The sequence below is a fragment of the Oncorhynchus nerka genome, linkage group LG22, assembly GCF_034236695.1.
Source record: "Oncorhynchus nerka isolate Pitt River linkage group LG22, Oner_Uvic_2.0, whole genome shotgun sequence".
In the NCBI taxonomy this organism is placed as follows: Eukaryota; Metazoa; Chordata; class Actinopteri; order Salmoniformes; family Salmonidae; genus Oncorhynchus; species Oncorhynchus nerka.
In genome coordinates, this window is record NC_088417.1 from 49795356 (window position 1) to 49814427 (window position 19072).

A 19072-nucleotide genomic window follows, 5' to 3' on the forward strand; every position below is an offset into this window, starting at 1 on the left:
TAGCCTACATATATCATTGTCTTTGGGTGCATGTGGGGTGACTGGGTGCATCTCCTCTCCCCTTTCTGTTAAGACCGCCAATGATAGAATGGTTGAAGTCAAGGTCCATTGAACACGTTGCGGAGACTAGAAACAATATGTTTTTCCCACTATGCACCTGGAACAATATGCTATTTTAGGCTGTGTGAACAACCCTATGATAGACGGGCAGCCATAGTCAACTACAGCTTGTCTATTGACTGGGTGTGTTTCAAGTCAAATCCCATTTGATTTGTCATAAGCTTCGCATACAACAGATGTAGAAGAACGGTGAAATGCTTACAAACCGATCCTTTATTTTGTTACCTCTGTGAAGTCACACAGATCACATCATTCCGTTAATTTTTTTATTTACAAAGCCCTGTTCTACAAGCTTCCCACTTACCGAACTTCACTGTTCAGATTCAAAGTGACACGTTAGCCAACTTACCTAACTTGATTTTTAATATTTAAAAATGGTTTGTTGTCAAACCCGTTCACAGGGTTGGCTAACTCTTGAGACTCCTTTGGTAAGTTAGCCTTTAGTGTTCTTGCTTCACATGTTTGGAATGATCTCCAAAATACATTTGGAATAGATGTGTCCCTAGGGCAGTTCAGGCAGTGGTGATAGGTTTTAATAACGAAGAATGTGCTTATTATAGTTGACTGTCTTTTGTGTTTTTAAGTGATAATGCCCTCGAAGTCCGTGTTTTGAAGATATTGGGCACCGTGCCAATATATCCCCAATCACTTTTATACAACGGGTAACCAACACTTTTATACAACGGGTAACCAACACTTTTATACAACGGGTAACCAACACTTTTATACAACGGGTAACCAACACTTTTATACAACGGGTAACCAACACTTTTATACAACGGGTAACCAACATATGCAAATAATGATCGACATATTTTCATTTTTGAAATATATTTTGATTAATTTATTCATACTATTTCATCCTTACACAAGATATAGTCCTGTCACAAATCTAGGGTTGCTACCCAAACCGGTTGGTCGTTCGTTCTATCGGTTTGGTTGCTGGAGACTCGACCCAGACATTCAGTCTTTTTGTTCTGTATCTATGGATGCGACCTAGTTGTTCATTCTAAATGTTCCATTGCCAAATTGGCTGGCAACATTCTTATCCCTTGCTTGCTAGCTAGCCAACTATATCTAATTTACAGTCACATCAAACAGTGCAGCCAGAATAACAACAGTAGCTGCATTTGTTTAAGCTGTTTTCTAGTGACATTTATTTGGATACATCCATAACAATGAGCTAATGATGCATGATTTCACCTGGCATAGAAAATGTGATCTCTTGTCAGGACACTGTTGTTCAGAGGAGCTAGCCAACAACACAGCTAACACAATCACTTCAAACTGAACCTGGGAAGACTGCAAACTAGCTGCACTTCATTTCATCTGACCTTTCTTCAATTGACATTTCTTTGTATATATCCATCAAAAATGATGCCAGCTGATTCATGATTTCGACTGGCTGAGAAACGCTGTCTGCCTGTCTGTCTCGTCCCAACTCCCGACACGTTCATTACTATGGGACAGCTGGAGATGGAATTTGAACATTGAAACAATGTTACAACTGTCGGAGAGACACACAGCAAGGGTTTTTACAATTGAAATAAATTCATTAGGTCCAACACTTTACATGTCGCATTTATATTTTGGTTCAGAATAAATATAGGTGGGTGTAAAGTGACTAGACAATAGGATAGATAATAGATAGTAGCAGCATCGTATGTGGTAAATATGAAAGTGTGTGTATGTCTGTGGCTTCAGTATGCATGTGTGCGCGTGTTATGTGTGTATGCGTGTGTGTGTGTTGGGGTGTCAGTAAGTATGTGTGAGTGTGTGGGTAGAGTCCAGTGTGTGTTGGGGTGTCAGTAAGTATGTGTGAGTGTGTGGGTAGAGTCCAGTGTGTGTGTTGGGGTGTCAGTAAGTATGTGTGAGTATGTGGGTAGAGTCCAGTGTGTGTGCATAGAGCCAGTTGTTAGTACAAAAAAGGGTCAATGCAGGTAGTCCAGGTCACCATTTGATTATCTATTTAGCAGTCTTGTTTAGCAGTCTTATGGCTTGGGGGTAGAAGCTGTTAATTGTCCTTTTGGTTGCAGACTTGGTGCACTGGTAAACGCTTGCCGTGCGGTAGCATAGAGAACAGTCTATGGCTTGGCTGGCTGGAGTCTGACACCGCCTGGTATAAAGGTCCTGGATGGTAGGGAGCTCGGCCCCAGTGATGCACTACCACCCTCTGTAGCGCCTTGCAATTTCCTTACCAAGCGGTGATGCAACCCGTCAAGATGCCCTCAATTGTGCAGCTGTAGAACTTTTTGAGGATCTGAGGGCCCAGGCCCACATCTTTTCAGCCTCCTGATGGGGAAGAGGTGCTGTCATGCAGAGAAACTGCACAGTTCTCACTTTATCCCCTTGTTCTTTTACCATTTCTTTTCCCCTTCATTTCTCTGGCTGTGTGGAGAGGACTGTGTTTCTTAGACCTCGTGGTCATAATGTATCCTCATGTAGCCTATCCTCATAATGTATCCTCATAATGTATCCTATCCTCATAATGTATCCTCATAATGTATCCTATCCTCATAATGTATCCTTATAATGTATCATATCCTCATAATGTAGCCTATCCTCATAATGTAGCCTATCCTCATAATGTATCCTCATAATGTATCCTATCCTCATAATGTATCCTCATAATGTATCCTATCCTCATAATGTATCCTCATAATGTATCCTATCCTCATAATGTATCCTATCCTCATAATGTATCCTATCCTCATAATGTATCCTATCCTCATAATGTATCCTCATAATGTATCCTATCCTCATAATGTATCCTCATAATGTATCCTATCCTCATAATGTATCCTATCCTCATAATGTATCCTATCCGCATAATGTAGCCTATCCTCATAATGTATCCTATCCTCATAATGTATCCTATCCACATAATGTATCCTATCCGCATAATGTATCCTATCCACATAATGTAGCCTATCCTCATAATGTATCCTATCCACATAATGTATCCTATCCACATAATGTATCCTATCCACATAATGTATCCTATCCACATAATGTAGCCTATCCTCATAATGTATCCTATCCACATAATGTATCCTATCCACATAATGTATCCTATCCTCATAATGTATCCTATCCACATAATGTAGCCTATCCACATAATGTATCCTATCCTCATAATGTATCCTATCCACATAATGTATCCTATCCTCATAATGTATCCTATCCACATAATGTATCCTATCCACATAATGTAGCCTATCCTCATAATGTATCCTATCCTCATAATGTATCCTATCCACATAATGTAGCCTATCCTCATGTATCCTATCCACATAATGTATCCTATCCACATAATGTAGCCTATCCTCATAATGTATCCTATCCACATAATGTATCCTATCCACATAATGTATCCTATCCACATAATGTATCCTATCCACATAATGTAGCCTATCCTCATAATGTATCCTATCCTCATAATGTATCCTATCCACATAATGTATCCTATCCACATAATGTAGCCTATCCTCATGTATCCTATCCACATAATGTATCCTATCCCTATCCACATAATCCTATCCACATAATGTATCCTATCCTAACCACATAATGTATCCTATCCACATAATGTATGCCTATCCACATAATGTATCCTATCCTCATAATGTATCCTATCCACATAATGTATCCTATCCTCATAATGTATCCTATCCACATAATGTAGCCTATCCTCATAATGTATCCTATCCACATAATGTCGCCTATAATGTTGTGCCTTCCTGTATCATACTTATGCTAAACTGTTTATTCTACTCTACTGAGCCATTTACTTCAGTTCCTATTCTTATATGTTATTATTGTTGTTGTATTGTCTTGTAAATGTTTTGTTGGATGGTGTATACCACGTGTATCCCGTACATACGACTATTAAAACTTGAACTCGAACCACACAGACTGTAAACAGTAAATACAAGACGTTTTGGACCCAGGGACATTGCTTCTGGAACAGCTAATGGGGATCCTAGTAAATAAACAAATAACAATACCTAAAATGGCTTCTCAGATGCTCAGTCACACTGCGGTCTATGGCCAAAGATGTGGTTTGTTTTACAGCCACTACAGACCGTTAGGTTCAGAAACACCTCATCTATATCCAATCATGCATGACCTGGACACACTGACCTGGATACAAGTCATGCCGCCGTAAATCACTGGAGTCCAGTTAGGTTGGAGTTACACTCTACACTCACTGTAGGCACACTCCAAAGAGGCTTAGCAAAGTTCTGCTTTGTGAGTTCACTGCACACCACATGAAGCACTGAGATTTCGGTGTACGCCAGAATTGGTCATTTTACTCAAACAGTGATGTTTTGCTGAGGAGAACATTGCTGGAGTGCAAACCCAGTCTTACTACAACACCAAAGGCCCAAAGGTGACAGACAGCACGAAATGTAAAGTACAGATGTAGGCTACCATGTTTGTTCAATGGACTAACAACTCAACTCTCCTCTGACACTGAAAAAACAATGTCCCTAATTCACATCTCGCTAATTCACACTCCCTGTCGATATTCAGAAACAGGAAGTGCATCGCACTACATCTTCACCAGCATTAACTAAATCCGGCACACTGTAATGCAACGGACAACAGAAACAAGCATTTGTTATTGGACAAATACTGATAGTCAGCACAGCGCATACAGTACATGAGAATTCAAATACACAGTAATGTTCATATAATATACTGCAGACTTGGTAACTAAAAACAGAAAAAGGCAGGCGTGGGAATGACTGAGGCTGGTAATTCTAGTCATGGGGTTGTATCTGCATTGATCAGGCTCATTCAGTGATGGCATCCCTAATTGCACCCCATTCCATATAGTGCACTACTTTTGACCAGGGGACAAGGGACACTGGTCAAAAGTATTGCACTGTGTAGGGAATAGGGAGTCATTTGGGACGCAGTCCTGATACACAGAACAAAAGTCAGCTTGATTCATCAGAGGGTGGTGGGGCGATCGACTGATCGCTCCACAATGGACCTTTTGTCAGCTTCACTGCTTATCTGCAGTCCAAGGGCACACAGGCCATGGTTGCAGTCAGATGCATACACAAACGTATTCAGCACACACACACACACACACACACACACACACATATACACAGACATAAAAGCATGCAAACACATACATACACACACAGAAAACATGACAGAACATACTGAATGTCCTTTGTCTCCAATCTCTCTCCATTTCCCATGGGAAAAATATACCACGAGGCAACTCCATTGTTAAATGTGTATTCCCTATTCACCAGGTGAATCGCAATTGAGGATATGTTCATGTTTACTTTAATGGCATTTAAATTAGCCTTGATTTTCATTTATTAAAAGTGAATTCATAATTTCATATGAATAATGAATGTAATCATTACCAGGTATGTGCTGATAGATCATTTGTAGGGGAAGTACTTCAAAGGCAGGTCTTTTCAAATCTGCATAGCAACTGTTCTCTCTATTGGTTTCCCCATGAGTTCTATTTTAAAATGATATATGGAGACGAAGCAAAGTAGCCTAGGTGAGGTGTCCATACAGCACATCATTCATTCACATCAAATCATTCAACATGAGATTGCCTGCCTCAGAAATATGTCTTTAAAATGGGACAAATGTGTCACACCTTTTGCTTCATGTTGGTTGTGGGTGTTGTTGGTTTGCAAGTCAACAGAATTCAAACTCTTTCATCCTTTGTTAAAAATGATAACCTTTCTCATGCTCAACCAATAGCAGCATTCGAAAAAAGATGAGGTATAGCATGATGCCTAACAGTCAGCCATCAATCAACGGACAAAGTACAACACAGTCAGACCACATGAAGACCTGTCTTACCCATATCACTTTGAAATACTGTATATATGGTCATAATAGTACTTTGAACAGATGCTTTTATCCAAAGCACCTTCACGCACGCACGCAGCACACACACGCACACACACAAAATGTGGGAATCAAACTCACAAATGCAAGCGCCTTGTTCCAACCCACTGTGTCAACGAAACATGCAACATATCACACACAGTAAAAAAAACAGCTCATCCAGAAGAGGTCGGAGAAGAGGAAGAGACTTACGTTGTACCAGCTCTGGCTTTTCTGTGGTTACAAACATCAAGGTGAAGGAGACAAAAAAGATGAGAAACATGAGACATGGGTTAGTGCACACACAAAAGAGCTTCCACAACTTATACAGAATAACATACTAGCCTGTCACACTGCTAACGAAACCTTAGAAAAGTATGTAAGAAGTAAATATAAAAGTCAATACTCATATACACCACAGGAGAGCAGCAATGGGCTGCATATTAATAACTGGGGGAAAATGATGACACTCAAAAGTTAAATTATTGATAAGAAGAGATCTTGTCCATATATGATATTGTAGTAGACTTTAAGACTAGGTGTGCATCCTAAATGGCACCATATTCCCTATAGTGCACTACTTTTTACCAGGGTCCATAGGGTTCTACTCAAAAGCCGTGCACTATGTAGGGAATGTAGAGCATCCTAGATACAGTTGAAGTCGGAAGTTAAAACTCATTTTTAAAACTCATTTTTCAACCACTCCAAAAATGTCTAGTTAACAAACTATAGTTTTGGCAAGTCAGTAAGAACATCAACTTTGTGCATTATACAATACTTTTTTCCAACAATTGATCACAGACAGATTATTTCACTTATAATTCACTGTATCACAATTCCAGTGGGTCAGAAGTTTACATACACTAAGTTGACTGTGCCTTTAAACAGCTTGGAAAATGATGTCATGGCTTTAGAATGTCATGGCTTTAGAAAATGATGTCATGGCTTTAGAAGCCATCATTTGAGTCAATTGGAGTTGTACATGGGGTTGTATTTCAAGGCCTACCTTCAAACTCAGTGCCTCTTTGCTTGACATCACGGGAAAATCAAAAGAAATCAGCCAATACCTCAGAAAATAATTTGTAGACCTCCACAAGTCTGGTTCATTCTTGGGAGCAATTTCCAAATGCCTGAAGGTACCACGTTCATCTGTACAAACAATAGTACGCAAGTATAAACACCATGGGACCACGCAGCCATCATACCGCTCAGGAAGGAGACACGTTCTGTCTCCTAGAGAGGAACGTACTTTGGTGCGAAAAGTGCAAAACAATCCCAGAACAACAGCAAAGGACACTGTGAAGATGCTGGAGGAAACAGGTACAAAAGTATCTATATCCACAGTAAAACGAGTCCAATATCGACATAACCTGAAAATCCGCTCAATAAGGAAGAAGCCACTGCTTCAAAACCGCCATAAAAATGCCAGACTACGGTTTGCAACAGCACAAGGGGACAAATATCGTACTTTTTGGAGAAATGTCCTCTGTTCTGATGAAACAAAAATAGAACTGTTTGGCCATAAAGACCATCGTTATGTTTGGAGGAAAAAGGGGGAGGCTTGCAAGCCGAAGAACATCATCCCAACCGTGAAGCACGGGGGTGGCAGCATCATGTTGTGGGGGTGCTTTGCTGCAGGAAGGACTGGTGCACTTCACAAAATAGATGGCTTCATGAGGGAGGAAAATTATGTGGATATATTGAAGCAACATCTCAAGACATCAGTCAGGAAGTTAAAGCTTGGTTGCAAATGGGTCTTCCAAATGGACAATTACCCTAAGCATACTTCCAAAGTTGTGGCAAAATAGCTTAAGGACAACAAAGTCAAGTTATTAGAGTAGCCATCACAAAGCCCTGACCTCAATCCTATAGAAAATTTGTGGACAGAATTGAAAAAGCCTGTGCGAGCAAGGAGGCCGACAAGTTATTGTGGGAAGTTTGTGGAAGGCTACCTGAAACGTTTGACTCAAGTTAAACAATGTAAAGGCAATGCTACCAAATACACTCAATTAGTATGTAAACTTCTGACCCACTGGGAATGTGATGAAAGAAATAAAAGCTGAAATAAATCATTCTCTCTACTATTATTCTGACATTTCACATTCTTAAAATAAAGTGGTGATCCTAACTGACCTAAGACAGTTCATTTTTACTAGGATTGAATGTCAGCAATTGTGAAAACTGAGTTCAAATGTATTTCGCAAAGGTGTATGTAAACTTCTGACTTCAACTGTATGTATGAAGGCCTCTTCTGATAGCAGCTTACAATGAGCTGCCTTCAATTGTGTAAAAAATATTCTAGAACAAATGAATCATCCATATTACACATAAAACAACCGAACTTCAACATCCCTTTGATGATTTTGTCTGGTTGTTAACTTGTTTTGTAGTTGAGAAAACATCCTATAACCGGACTACAACCAACTGGTCTCTGTTACAACCAAGAAAGACTAAAAAAGTTCTGGGGTCCAGTGGTAGTGCTGATGACACCAGATGACCTATTGCCTGTCTGGGCATGGGTTGTAAAACCTGCCCTGCAACTTTCAATTCTGTTTCTCCCTACATCTCATTTTGCTCAATACCTCCCCAATAAAGAAAAAAAGATGAAAAGGGAGTGGATGTGCAACAAGGAGTACGCAACCTAACCATGACGTCATAATGACCTCATTGTAACCAGTTACATCCGCTAGGAGATTCATGTTCGGAGCACACTGAACCAAGGACAAGTAGGTTTGAGCTAGGCGGTGAGGTGAAATATGGTCACAAGCAGGGGTCAAGATTAAGAGGGCCTTGGAGGTTTCAGAGGGCTAATGGAGGGTTAAAGAAAAGATGAGAGCTTACTTTAATCAGTTTTAGTCTGTCATACTGGAAAGAAAATAAACACACAGACAAAAGCAGTCATGCAAATGAGAGACGAGAGAGTTAAGACGACACGTACAGACATGCAGTGCCTTCGGAAAGTATTTCTCTTTTTTTTTGTGTCAACGATCTAGACAAAATACTCTGTAATGTCAAAGTGGAAGAAATGTTCTTTTTCTTTTGTTGAATTCATTGAAAATAAAAAATGAATTTATCTTGATTCGATACGTATTCAACCCCCTGAATAAATACATTTGTCGAATCACCTTTGGCAGCGATTACAGCTTTAAGTCTTTCTGGGTAAGTCTCTTAAGAGATTTTCACACCTGGATTGTACAATATTTGCCCATTATTTTTTTCCCTGTGCTTAGCTCAGATCCGTTTCTTTTTATCCTAAAACACTAGTCCTTGCCGATGACAAGCATACACATAACATGATGCATCTTTTGGAATATTTGTATTCTGTACAGGTTTCCTTCATTTCATTCTGTCATTTAGTTTAGTATTGTGGAGTAACTGCAATGTTGTTGATCCATCTTTAGTTTTCTCCTATCACAGCCAATAAACTCTGCAACTGTTTTAAAATCACCATTGGCCTCATTGTGATATTTCAGAGCGGTTGCTTGCCTCTCCAGCAACTCAGTTAGGAATAACGTCTGCATCTTTGTAATAACTGGGTGTATTGATACACCATCCAAAGAGTAATTCATAACTTCACCATGCTCAAAGGGATATTCAATGATTTTTTTACCCATCTACCAATAGGTGCCCTTCTTTGTGAGGCATTGGAAAACCTCCATCGTCTTTGTGGTTGGATCGGTGCTTGAAATTGACTGTTTGACTGAAGGGTACAGAGATGGGGTAGTCATTAAAAATCCTGTTAAACCGTACTATTTGACATGCAACTTATTTGACCTTTTAAGCAAATATTTACTCTAAAACTTATTTAGCCTCGTCATAACAAAATGGTTGAATACTTATGGACTCAATTGTAAAAACAATTCCACTTTGACAATATGGGGTAATATGTGTAGATCAGTGACACAAAATCTCATTTTAAATTCAGGCTGTAACACAACGAAATGTAGAAAAAGTCAAGAGGTGTGAAAACCTTCTGAAGGCACTGCATTTGACATACATTAAGACATATACTGGAAGGAATGACAGAGTTGGAATGTGGATGGTTTGTCGGTAGCTGTTATGGTGTTCCAAAAGGGAGTCAAGCCCGTTTGAGGCTGTCGATTATGTTCCTTGTGTCCCATTTGTTCTAACTCAGAGGCTGAAGATATGAGTGTGTGGCGAGTGTGTGCTCCTCCAACTAAGAGGACAGTGACCAACGGTGTTTGTCTATTACTTTTTCCCCTTCTATGTGCCGAGCCATGGTGTACCGGTTACACTCCCTGGCACATGTCACATGTACAACTCCCCACTGGAGACCACGGTCCAATCCCTGCATCCACTCTTTACACTGTTTCTCCCACTTTCCTGTCTCCCCACATCATTTTTATCACTGTCTGAATAAAGTGTCAAAACACCCCAAAAATATAGATTTAAACCTTTCCCCTTCCATATGTTAGCTTGTTCAGAAAGTATTACAAGTTAGTGGTGGTTGGTAGGAGGCGAAGTAGTGTGCGTGTGCATCTGTGTGTATGTGTGTGTGTGTGTGCGTACATGCCTTCAAATACTCATGCTCGGGGTCTGTCCTGGTACCACAGCAATGCTACAAAACACCACAGAACAGACTTCACTCATACAGCGTGGTACTCCATCAAAGTAAAGAAACAGTATGAACAGTAGCTCTGAGGTGAAGTTTCCCCTAGGTACAGATCTAGGATCAGCTTCCCCCAACCTTAACCATTATTGGGGAAAATACAAAACTGACCCAAGATCAGCGTCTAGGGGCAACTTCAGTACCTGTAACACAGAACATTTCAGACAGAGGGCCACATAGGGGATCATGAGGTTGTCAGGAAAGAGTGTTAGAGTAGGGTAGGAAGGCTAGGTCATGTTCATTAGGCACAAAACAGAAGAGAACCCACTGAGAACGGCAGGGACTATCTGGCATTGTTCAATAAGAAACATTCATTTTCGTTGCAAAACGTTTCAAAACATTTTATGTTGCGTGCCCTAATGAACACAACCATGAGAAGGGGTTAGGCAAGGTCAAGAGAAGTGAAAGAAGGCTAAGATAACAAAAGCCGTATGGTCACAACCAAGTATACGTTAGTATACCCTTAGTATAGCCAACTCTTAGTATAGACTCTTAGTAAACTCCTTGAGCCAATTGCAACCACTGATGGCCACTAGGTTATCACCAGCTGATCTCTCTTTATACCATCAATACGCTGTAAAATCACCCGCAGAGCTGATCTCAATTGCAACCACTGATTTTACCGCTCCCATAACGCGCATGTCGGGGTTATGTTCTCGTCCTGATTGATTGCAACTAACATTTATCAAGACGATTTTGCTTTCTGGTGGGTATTATCATTGGAACATTTTAATCTGGCTATTTAAGCAGGCCGAAGGGCGATTTCTCTCTTTGACAATCATTCCAAACAACTGAAATATTGTATTTCATTTCCTAAATCTATTAAGGCAACGAACCAACCCAAACACTATATGAATGCAATCATGGTGTAGGATACATTTTTCATTTCCAATTTATTAAATCCATTCATGATTTTACTTGTCCTAATAAAACATTTCTTATCAAGAGGGGAAAAGGAAATAGTCCTGAACTGAGCTCGAAATTGAGCTCAGGTGCATCCGGTTTCCACTGATCCTCCTTGAGATGTTTATACAACTTGATTGGAGACCACCTGTGGTAAATTCAATTGATTGTACAAGTATTTGGAAGGGCACACACCTGTCAATATAAGGTCCCAAAGTTGACAGTGAATGTCAGAGCAAAAACCAAGCCATGAGGTCAAAGGAATTGTCTGTAGAGCGCCAAGACAGGTTTGTGTCGAGGCACAGATCTGGGGAAGGGTACCAAAACATTTCCTCTGCATTGAGAGGTCCCCAAGAACACAGTGGCCTCCATCATTCTTAAATGGAAGAAGTTTGGAACTACCAACACTCTTCCTAGAACTGGCCGCCCGGCCAAACTGAGCAATTGGGGGAGAAGGGCCTTGTTCAGGGAGGTGACCAAGAATCCAATGGTTACCCTGTATTGGTCTAGTTCGTCTGTGGAGATGGGAGAACCATCCAGAAGGACAACCATCTCTGCAGCACTCCACCAATCAGGCCTTTATGGTAGAGTGGCCAGACGGAAGCTACTCACTCCTCAGTAAAAGGCACGACAGCCTGCTTGGAGTTTGCCAAAAGGCACCTAATGGACTCTCAGACCATGAGAAACAAGATTCTCTAGTCTGATGAAACCAAGATTGAGTTTTTTGGCCTGAATTTCAAGCTTCACGTCTGGAGGAAACCAGGCACCGCTTATCACCTGGCCAATACCATCCCTACGGTGAAGCATGATGGTGGCAGCATCATGCTGTGGTGATGTTTTTCAGCGGCAGGTACTGGGAGACTAGTCCGGATCGAGGGAAAGATAAACGGAGCAAAGTACAGCGAGATGACAACCTGCTCCAGAGCGCTTAGTACCTCAGACTGGGGTGAAAGTTCACCTTCCAACAGGATAATGACCCTATGCACACAGCCTGAATACTTTCGTAAAAAGTAAAAAAGTAATTTCTGTTATTTTAAATACATTTAAAAAATCTCTCAAACTGTTTTTGCTTCGTCATTATGGGGTATTGTTTGTAGATTGATGAGGGGGGAAAACGACTGAATCTATTTTATAATAACGCTGTAATGTAACAAAATGTGGAGGAGTCTGAACACTTTTTGAATGCACTGTAAATTTATATTGTATTGTAGTAGTTATTTAAAGTTGCACAAATTATATTGTTTTTATTAAATCTTGTTTATGGGTAGGCTGGGAGTGAAGAGTAACATTTCCTATGCTGTGAATAGCGGACATTTCTTTATTTGTAGAACAACGTGCTAACACTCAATAGTGAACCTTTTTATTTTCTTCCAGGCCAGTATGTCTACAGTGGCATATTGTACTTTATTGAAGAAACAATGTCTGAATTGGAAGGAAATGTGGTAGGGAGAGTACCCTCTTATTATTTATTTGGATGTCGTTATCTTAACCAAAGAATCAGAGTGCTTTGTTTATAACGCTATTTAAATTTCCTATCACACATGTTGCATTACGTATCACTTTCATTTACAATGTGGTAATTCATTAAAATTGTCTTCAATAACTTTATTTTTTGCAGAAGAGTAGCCTGCTGTAGGCATAATTTGGCTAAGTAGGCTAATTGTCTGTAAATAAACGTGTTCTGTAAATAAACTAAATTCAAGTAATTGACATATACTACATTTCCAGTGAAAATTATTTTTTCAGTTGTAACATGTCATATTCTTCCATGTACATTTTTCGATTTTGCTGTTCCTGATAGTATGTTTCATTGGGGCGGGAGTAGTAAACGCAGACAATGACCATTTCCCACGCCATTTCCACTGTCCAGTGTCAAGCTGGTTGGACACCGTAACAGTGTCAGATCAGCTGGTCTGCTAGTTTCATTACACTGTTTATTAGTTGCAAGCAGAGTTATTGTAGCTTGGCGCTCCTGTGTAAATCTCCCGTTAGTAGTGTGAGTTATGAAATCCAGCGGTAACCTGCAGTAATAAGTTAGGATCTAAGGTCGGGAACTTCAGTCTTATATGCAGTTAAAATGTAGCGACGGGTGGATGAAAAGGGTACACTGCAATTTGACGTCAAACAAAGAGGGGTCACTTCCTGCTTAAAGATCACTAGAGTTCAGTTGTTGTTTTTTTATGTCTGTGAGCAGGACGTGACCCTGCTTTGTATGATGGACATGTCTCAAGGGAGTTCATATATTGAAAAGAGCCTGGGCAGATTTGAATTCTGTCTGTAAACAGGAAGTGGCCCCCAGCGCTGTATGAGGTCATCATATTGATGAGTGTACCTTTAAGGTAGGATGGGATAATGCAGTGTGATCGAGACATGGAAAGATGAGCAACAGTCATTTAGGGTAATGTTGAATAGTCTGAGGGATTCCGGTTACCATGGTTAACCATTTTAACATCTGCTCTAGCAGCATAAAAAGTACATTATGAGTGAACGCTTCTAGCTAGCATGGCATGAGGGAGATGAGATCAGGTCAGTGCAAGGGTAGGCTAATATAGTTGGTTAGTAAGTGGTACGCTAGGTAAGGCTAACATAGCTTAGCATAGAGAGTTTTGGGTAGTCTCATCAGGTAGAGTAGGGCGGGATTGTATAGGGTAGGATAGGTAAAGACAGGATAGAGGTGCACGTTAGTTTAGCATGATGTAGGGTGGCATAAAGGAAAAACAATTAGCTTATCGCAGGGATAGTGGAAAGTCACGATGCATGAGTACAAGCTAGAAGGAGGGAGGAGAAAAACCAGAAAAAGAGTGATGCTTACTTTGGAAAGTCGCTTGTGAGACTAGCATGCATGAGAAGAAGAACAAAGAAAATCAGAAAACAAATATAAGGAACTAAAACGGTTCAAGTTACAGACTTGGCTTGTGGGGGGTTTCATGATTGGTTCAGGTGGTGAAGAAATGTACCAACCACGTCTCAAAAGTAAACATGGCAAACAAAAGCAGTGACGGACAGTCAACTCCTGAGAGTGGAAGTGAGGCAACATCAGCATGGAATGGGATATGAAAAAGGTTGAGAAGAACCTTAGTATGATATACAGTGCATTCGGGAAGTATTCAGACCCCTTCACTTTTTCCACATTGTTACGTTAGCGATTTAAAGTTTTCCCCTCCCTCAATCTACACACAATACTCCATAATGACAGAGCAAAAACAAGTTGACATTTTTGCAAATGTATTAAAAATAGAAAACTTATCACATTTACAAAAGTATTCAGACCATTTACTCAGTACTTTGTTGAAGCACAATTGGAAGCGATCGAGTCTTCGAGTCTTCTTGGGTATGACGCTACAAGCTTGGCACACCTGTATTTGGGGAGTTTCTCCCATTCTTCTCTGCAGATCCTCAAGCTCTGTCAGGTTGGATGAGGAGCATTGCTGCACAGCTATTTTCAGGTCTCCCCAGAGATGATCGATCGGGTTGAAGTCCGGGCTCTGGCAGGGCCCCTCAAGGACATTAAGAGACTTGTCCCGAAGCCACTCCCGCGCTGTCTTGGTTGTGTGCTTAGTGTCGTTATCCTGTTGGAAGGTGAACCTCCGCCCCATGCGGAGGTGCTGAGCACTCTGGAGAGGGTTTTCATCAAGGATCTCTCTGTACTTTGCTCCGTTCATCTTTCCCCTGACTAGTTTCCCAGTCCCTGCCGCTGAAAAACATCCCTACAGCATGATGCTGCCATCACCATGCTTCAATGTAGGGATGGTCCCAGGTTACCTCCAGACGTGACATGCTTTTTGGCAAACTCCAAGCGGGCTGTCGTGCCTTTTATTGAGGAGTGTCTTTCGTCTGGCCACTCTACCATAAAGGCTTGATTAGTGGAGTGCTGCAGAGATGGTTGTCCTTCTGAAAGGTTCTCCCATCTCCACAGAGGAACTCTGGAGCTCTGTCAGAGTGACCATCTGATTCTTGGTCACCTCCCATACCAAGGCCCTTCTCCCCCGATTGCTCAGTTTGGGCAGGTGGCCAGCTCTAGGAGGAGTGTTGGTGGTTCCAAACTTCTACCATTTAAGAATGATGGAGGCCACTGTGTTCTTGGGGACCTTCAATGCTGCAGACATTTTTTGGTACCCTTCCCAAGATCTGTTCCGACACAATCCTGTCTCTGACATGCACTGTCAACTTATATAGACAGGTGTGTGCCTTTCCAAATCATGTCCAATCAATTGAATTACCACAGGTGGACTCCAATCAAGATGTAGAAACATCTCAAGGATGATCAATAGAAACAGGGTGCACCTGAGCTCAATTTTGAGTCTCATAGCAAAGGGTCTGAATACTTATGTAAAGGTATTTCTGTCTAAAAATCTGTTTTCGCTTTGTCATTATGGGCTATTGTGTGTAGATTGATGAGGAAAATGTTTTATTTAATCCATTTTAGAATAAGGCTGTAATACTCTCCGAATGTACTCTACTTGAGTATACTTGAGTACTTGACAAAGATGCATGTTTTCAAAATCCACTACCAAATGGCAGATATTTTTTTTTTTTTTTTACAGATGGACCTTGTCAATTTCATTCTGACAACCCGCATTGGAGTATATTCTACAGTTGGGAGAAAGTAATCAATTATACCATTTGTACAAAGATTGCTGCTGTTTCTTTTGTTGTGAGAGTGTGGATTAGTTTTAGGTACAGCGGATCAGAAGTCCTAAAAGGCAAACTACTTGATAGTGAAGATTTGATTAAAAGGCAGAGAAAGTGTGTGATGATATGCAGTGGGTGGGGCTAGAGAGGCTAGAGATGTGATGGCTATGTGTTTGTATCATGTCCTTGCACCTGGGTCCAGACCAGGGCATGATGGTTTCTCTAATTACCAAAGAAGTTAAACTAAGTTAGGGCAACAGGTCTGAGATAGAGGGAAGCACTCCTGGAATGGGTGTGTTACCTTAACCTTTGAATCAATTGAGCGTGTTACTACATACATTTTCTCCACCAATACACCATTGTGTTTTGGCCCATGAATGTGTGTTTGGTCCAGTGTGTGTTTGGTCCAGGCACACATGCTCACCTTGGAGTTCTTGCCCCCATGGCTGCGTGTGGTGGAGTGTACCGACTGACTGTAGGTGCGTTGCACCACCTGCTCTATGGTGGAGGGTGACTTGTCCTTGTCAGAGGGGTCCGAGTGGCCCTTCTCCACCATGTTCTCACCACTGGGTTCCAGGCTCTGCTGGGGCGTGGGTGAGCGAGAGCGATGGCGCAGGACGGGCGAGCAAGTGGGCGTGCTCCGGTTCGAATTGCTAGCAGTGCTGTTGGGGAGAGAGAGAAGAAGTGAGTGAGAGAAAATGACTAAAATGATTGCTTAACCTCTGTGATACTCACAGCACTTATGGGTTGAATTCTTGAGATGCAAATGTGTACTCGACATGAATAATGTGCAATTGTTTTTATTTATTTCAATCTACAAAGATCTTGGAAGTTGAGTTGTTTGACCATCAGACAATTTAAAGAAAGCAACAACCTCCCCAATTACAATCATTTGTTCACTTCCTCCAGTGGAAAAGATTGGTCTTTGATACTACAGAGCACATCGATGAGGCACAGTCTCTGTCCTTGACGAGAGAGGACAATTTTATCGACTAACTGATGTCATATCCAGACCACTAGGGAGTCTCTTCTCTCCAGGGCACTTATTCATAAAGCGTTTCAGAGTAGGACTGATGATCAAGGATCGGTTTGCCTTTTAAATCATAATGAATAAGAGGGGAGACCTGATCCTAGATCAGCACTCGAAGATATTTTATGAACACGGTTCCAGACCTTCAGGTTTAGGGTCTGGCAGATTCAGTGTACTTCATTTGACATCAGGCAACTAAGGCTCTTTTGGCCATGTTGGTCTAGCTCAGTGAAGAGTACACTAACTTCCCTGCCCTAAACTCTCCCCTGGCCCATGTCACTAAGACTGCATGTGTCTTGCTAGGTGATCTAAACTGTGACATGAACCATCTGACCAAGTCCTAAAGAAATGGATTATTATCAGATTATTACCAATCCCACAAGGTATGACTTCAAACACGCAGAAAATGCTACTCTTCTTGATGTTATCCTCACAAATAATCCTGATAGGTACCAGTCTGGTGTTTTCTGTAATGACCTTAGTGACCACTGTTTTACAGCCTGTGTTCATAATGGCTGCTCAGTGAAATGACCTGTCCGGATTTGTCATAGACGCTTGCTGAAAAACGTGAATGAGCAAGACGTCCTTCATGAACTGGCCTCTGTAAAATGGTATCGAATCAGCTTGATCCCCTCTGTCAAAGACACTTGGATCTTCTTCTTTGATATTTTCAGTGGCCCCATAAAGAAAATTATAATTAAAAACAGGTTCAGCCCCTGGTTCGACCGTGATCTTGTAGAGTTACTCCACCTGAAGAATTGCATTTGGCGAAAGGCTCGGCACAAGCATTCTCAGGCTGACTGGCTCTGGTTCAGGCAAATGAGAAATAAGTGCACTCGGGCTATATGGAAGGACAGAGTTAGTTACTTTAAGGAGCAGTTCTCTCTCTGTGGGTCTAACCCCAAGAAGTTATGGAAAACAGGTAAAGACCTGGAGAATAAACCCTCCTGCTCACAGCTGCCCATGTCCCTTAATGTTGATGATGTGGTTGTTACTGACAAGAAGCACATGGCTGAGCTCTTTAATCACCACTTCATTAAGTCATGATTCCTATTTGACTCAACCATGCCTCCTTGTCTGTCCAACATTTCCTCATCTCCCTCCCCTTCTAATGAGACTATACCCGATGCTCCTGCCTCTTTTCCCCTGCCCCGCTACAAAGTTTCTCCCTGCAGGAAGTTACTGAGTCCGAGGTGCTAAAGGAGCTCCTGAAACTTGACCCCCAAAAAACATCTGGTCCAGATGGTTTAGACCCTTTCTTCTTTAAGGTTACTGCCCCTATCATTGCCAAGCCTATCGCTGACCTTTTTATGCAGATGATACAGTCTTATACTCAGCTGGCCCCTCCCCTGATTTTGTGTTAAATGCTCTACAACAAAGCTTTATTAGTGTGCAACAAGCTTTCTCTACCCTTGACCTTGTTCTGAACATGTCCAAACAAAGGTCATGTGGTTTGGTAAGAAGAATGCCCCTCTCCCAACCGGTATGATTACTACCTCTGAGGGTTTAGAGGTAGTCACCTCATACAAGTACTTGGGAGTATGGCTAGGCGGTACACTGTCCTTCCCTCAGCACAGGCTAAAGTTACATCTAGACTTGGTTTCCTCTATCGTAATCGCTCCTCTTTGACCCCAGCTGCCAAACTAAACCTGATTCAGATGACCATCCTATCCATGCTAGATTATGGAGACATCATTTATAGATCGGCGCGTATGTTTTTTACCATTCGGCCATCAGATTTGCCATCAATGCTCCTTATAGGACACATCACTGCACTCTATATTCCTCTGTAAACTGGTCATCTCTGTATACCTGTCGCAAGACCCACTGGTTGATGCTTATTTATAAAACACTCTTAGGCCACATTCCCCCCTCCCCCCTAT

At 41.3% G+C, this 19072-nt stretch overlaps 1 protein-coding gene across 1 annotated transcript in view; it reads right to left on the reverse strand.

Moving 5' to 3' along the window:
• Positions 1-19072, reverse strand: part of LOC115105302 (protein Aster-B-like) — a 100524-nt gene that overhangs the window by 22484 nt on the left and 58968 nt on the right. The window contains exons 3-7 of the mRNA XM_065007225.1: positions 16584-16821; positions 14340-14360; positions 10529-10573; positions 8836-8859; positions 6208-6228 (exon numbers count right to left, since the gene is read on the reverse strand). Of these exons, the coding sequence (XP_064863297.1) occupies positions 6208-6228; positions 8836-8859; positions 10529-10573; positions 14340-14360; positions 16584-16821 (349 nt within the window). The remainder of the gene's footprint in view (positions 1-6207; positions 6229-8835; positions 8860-10528; positions 10574-14339; positions 14361-16583; positions 16822-19072) is intronic.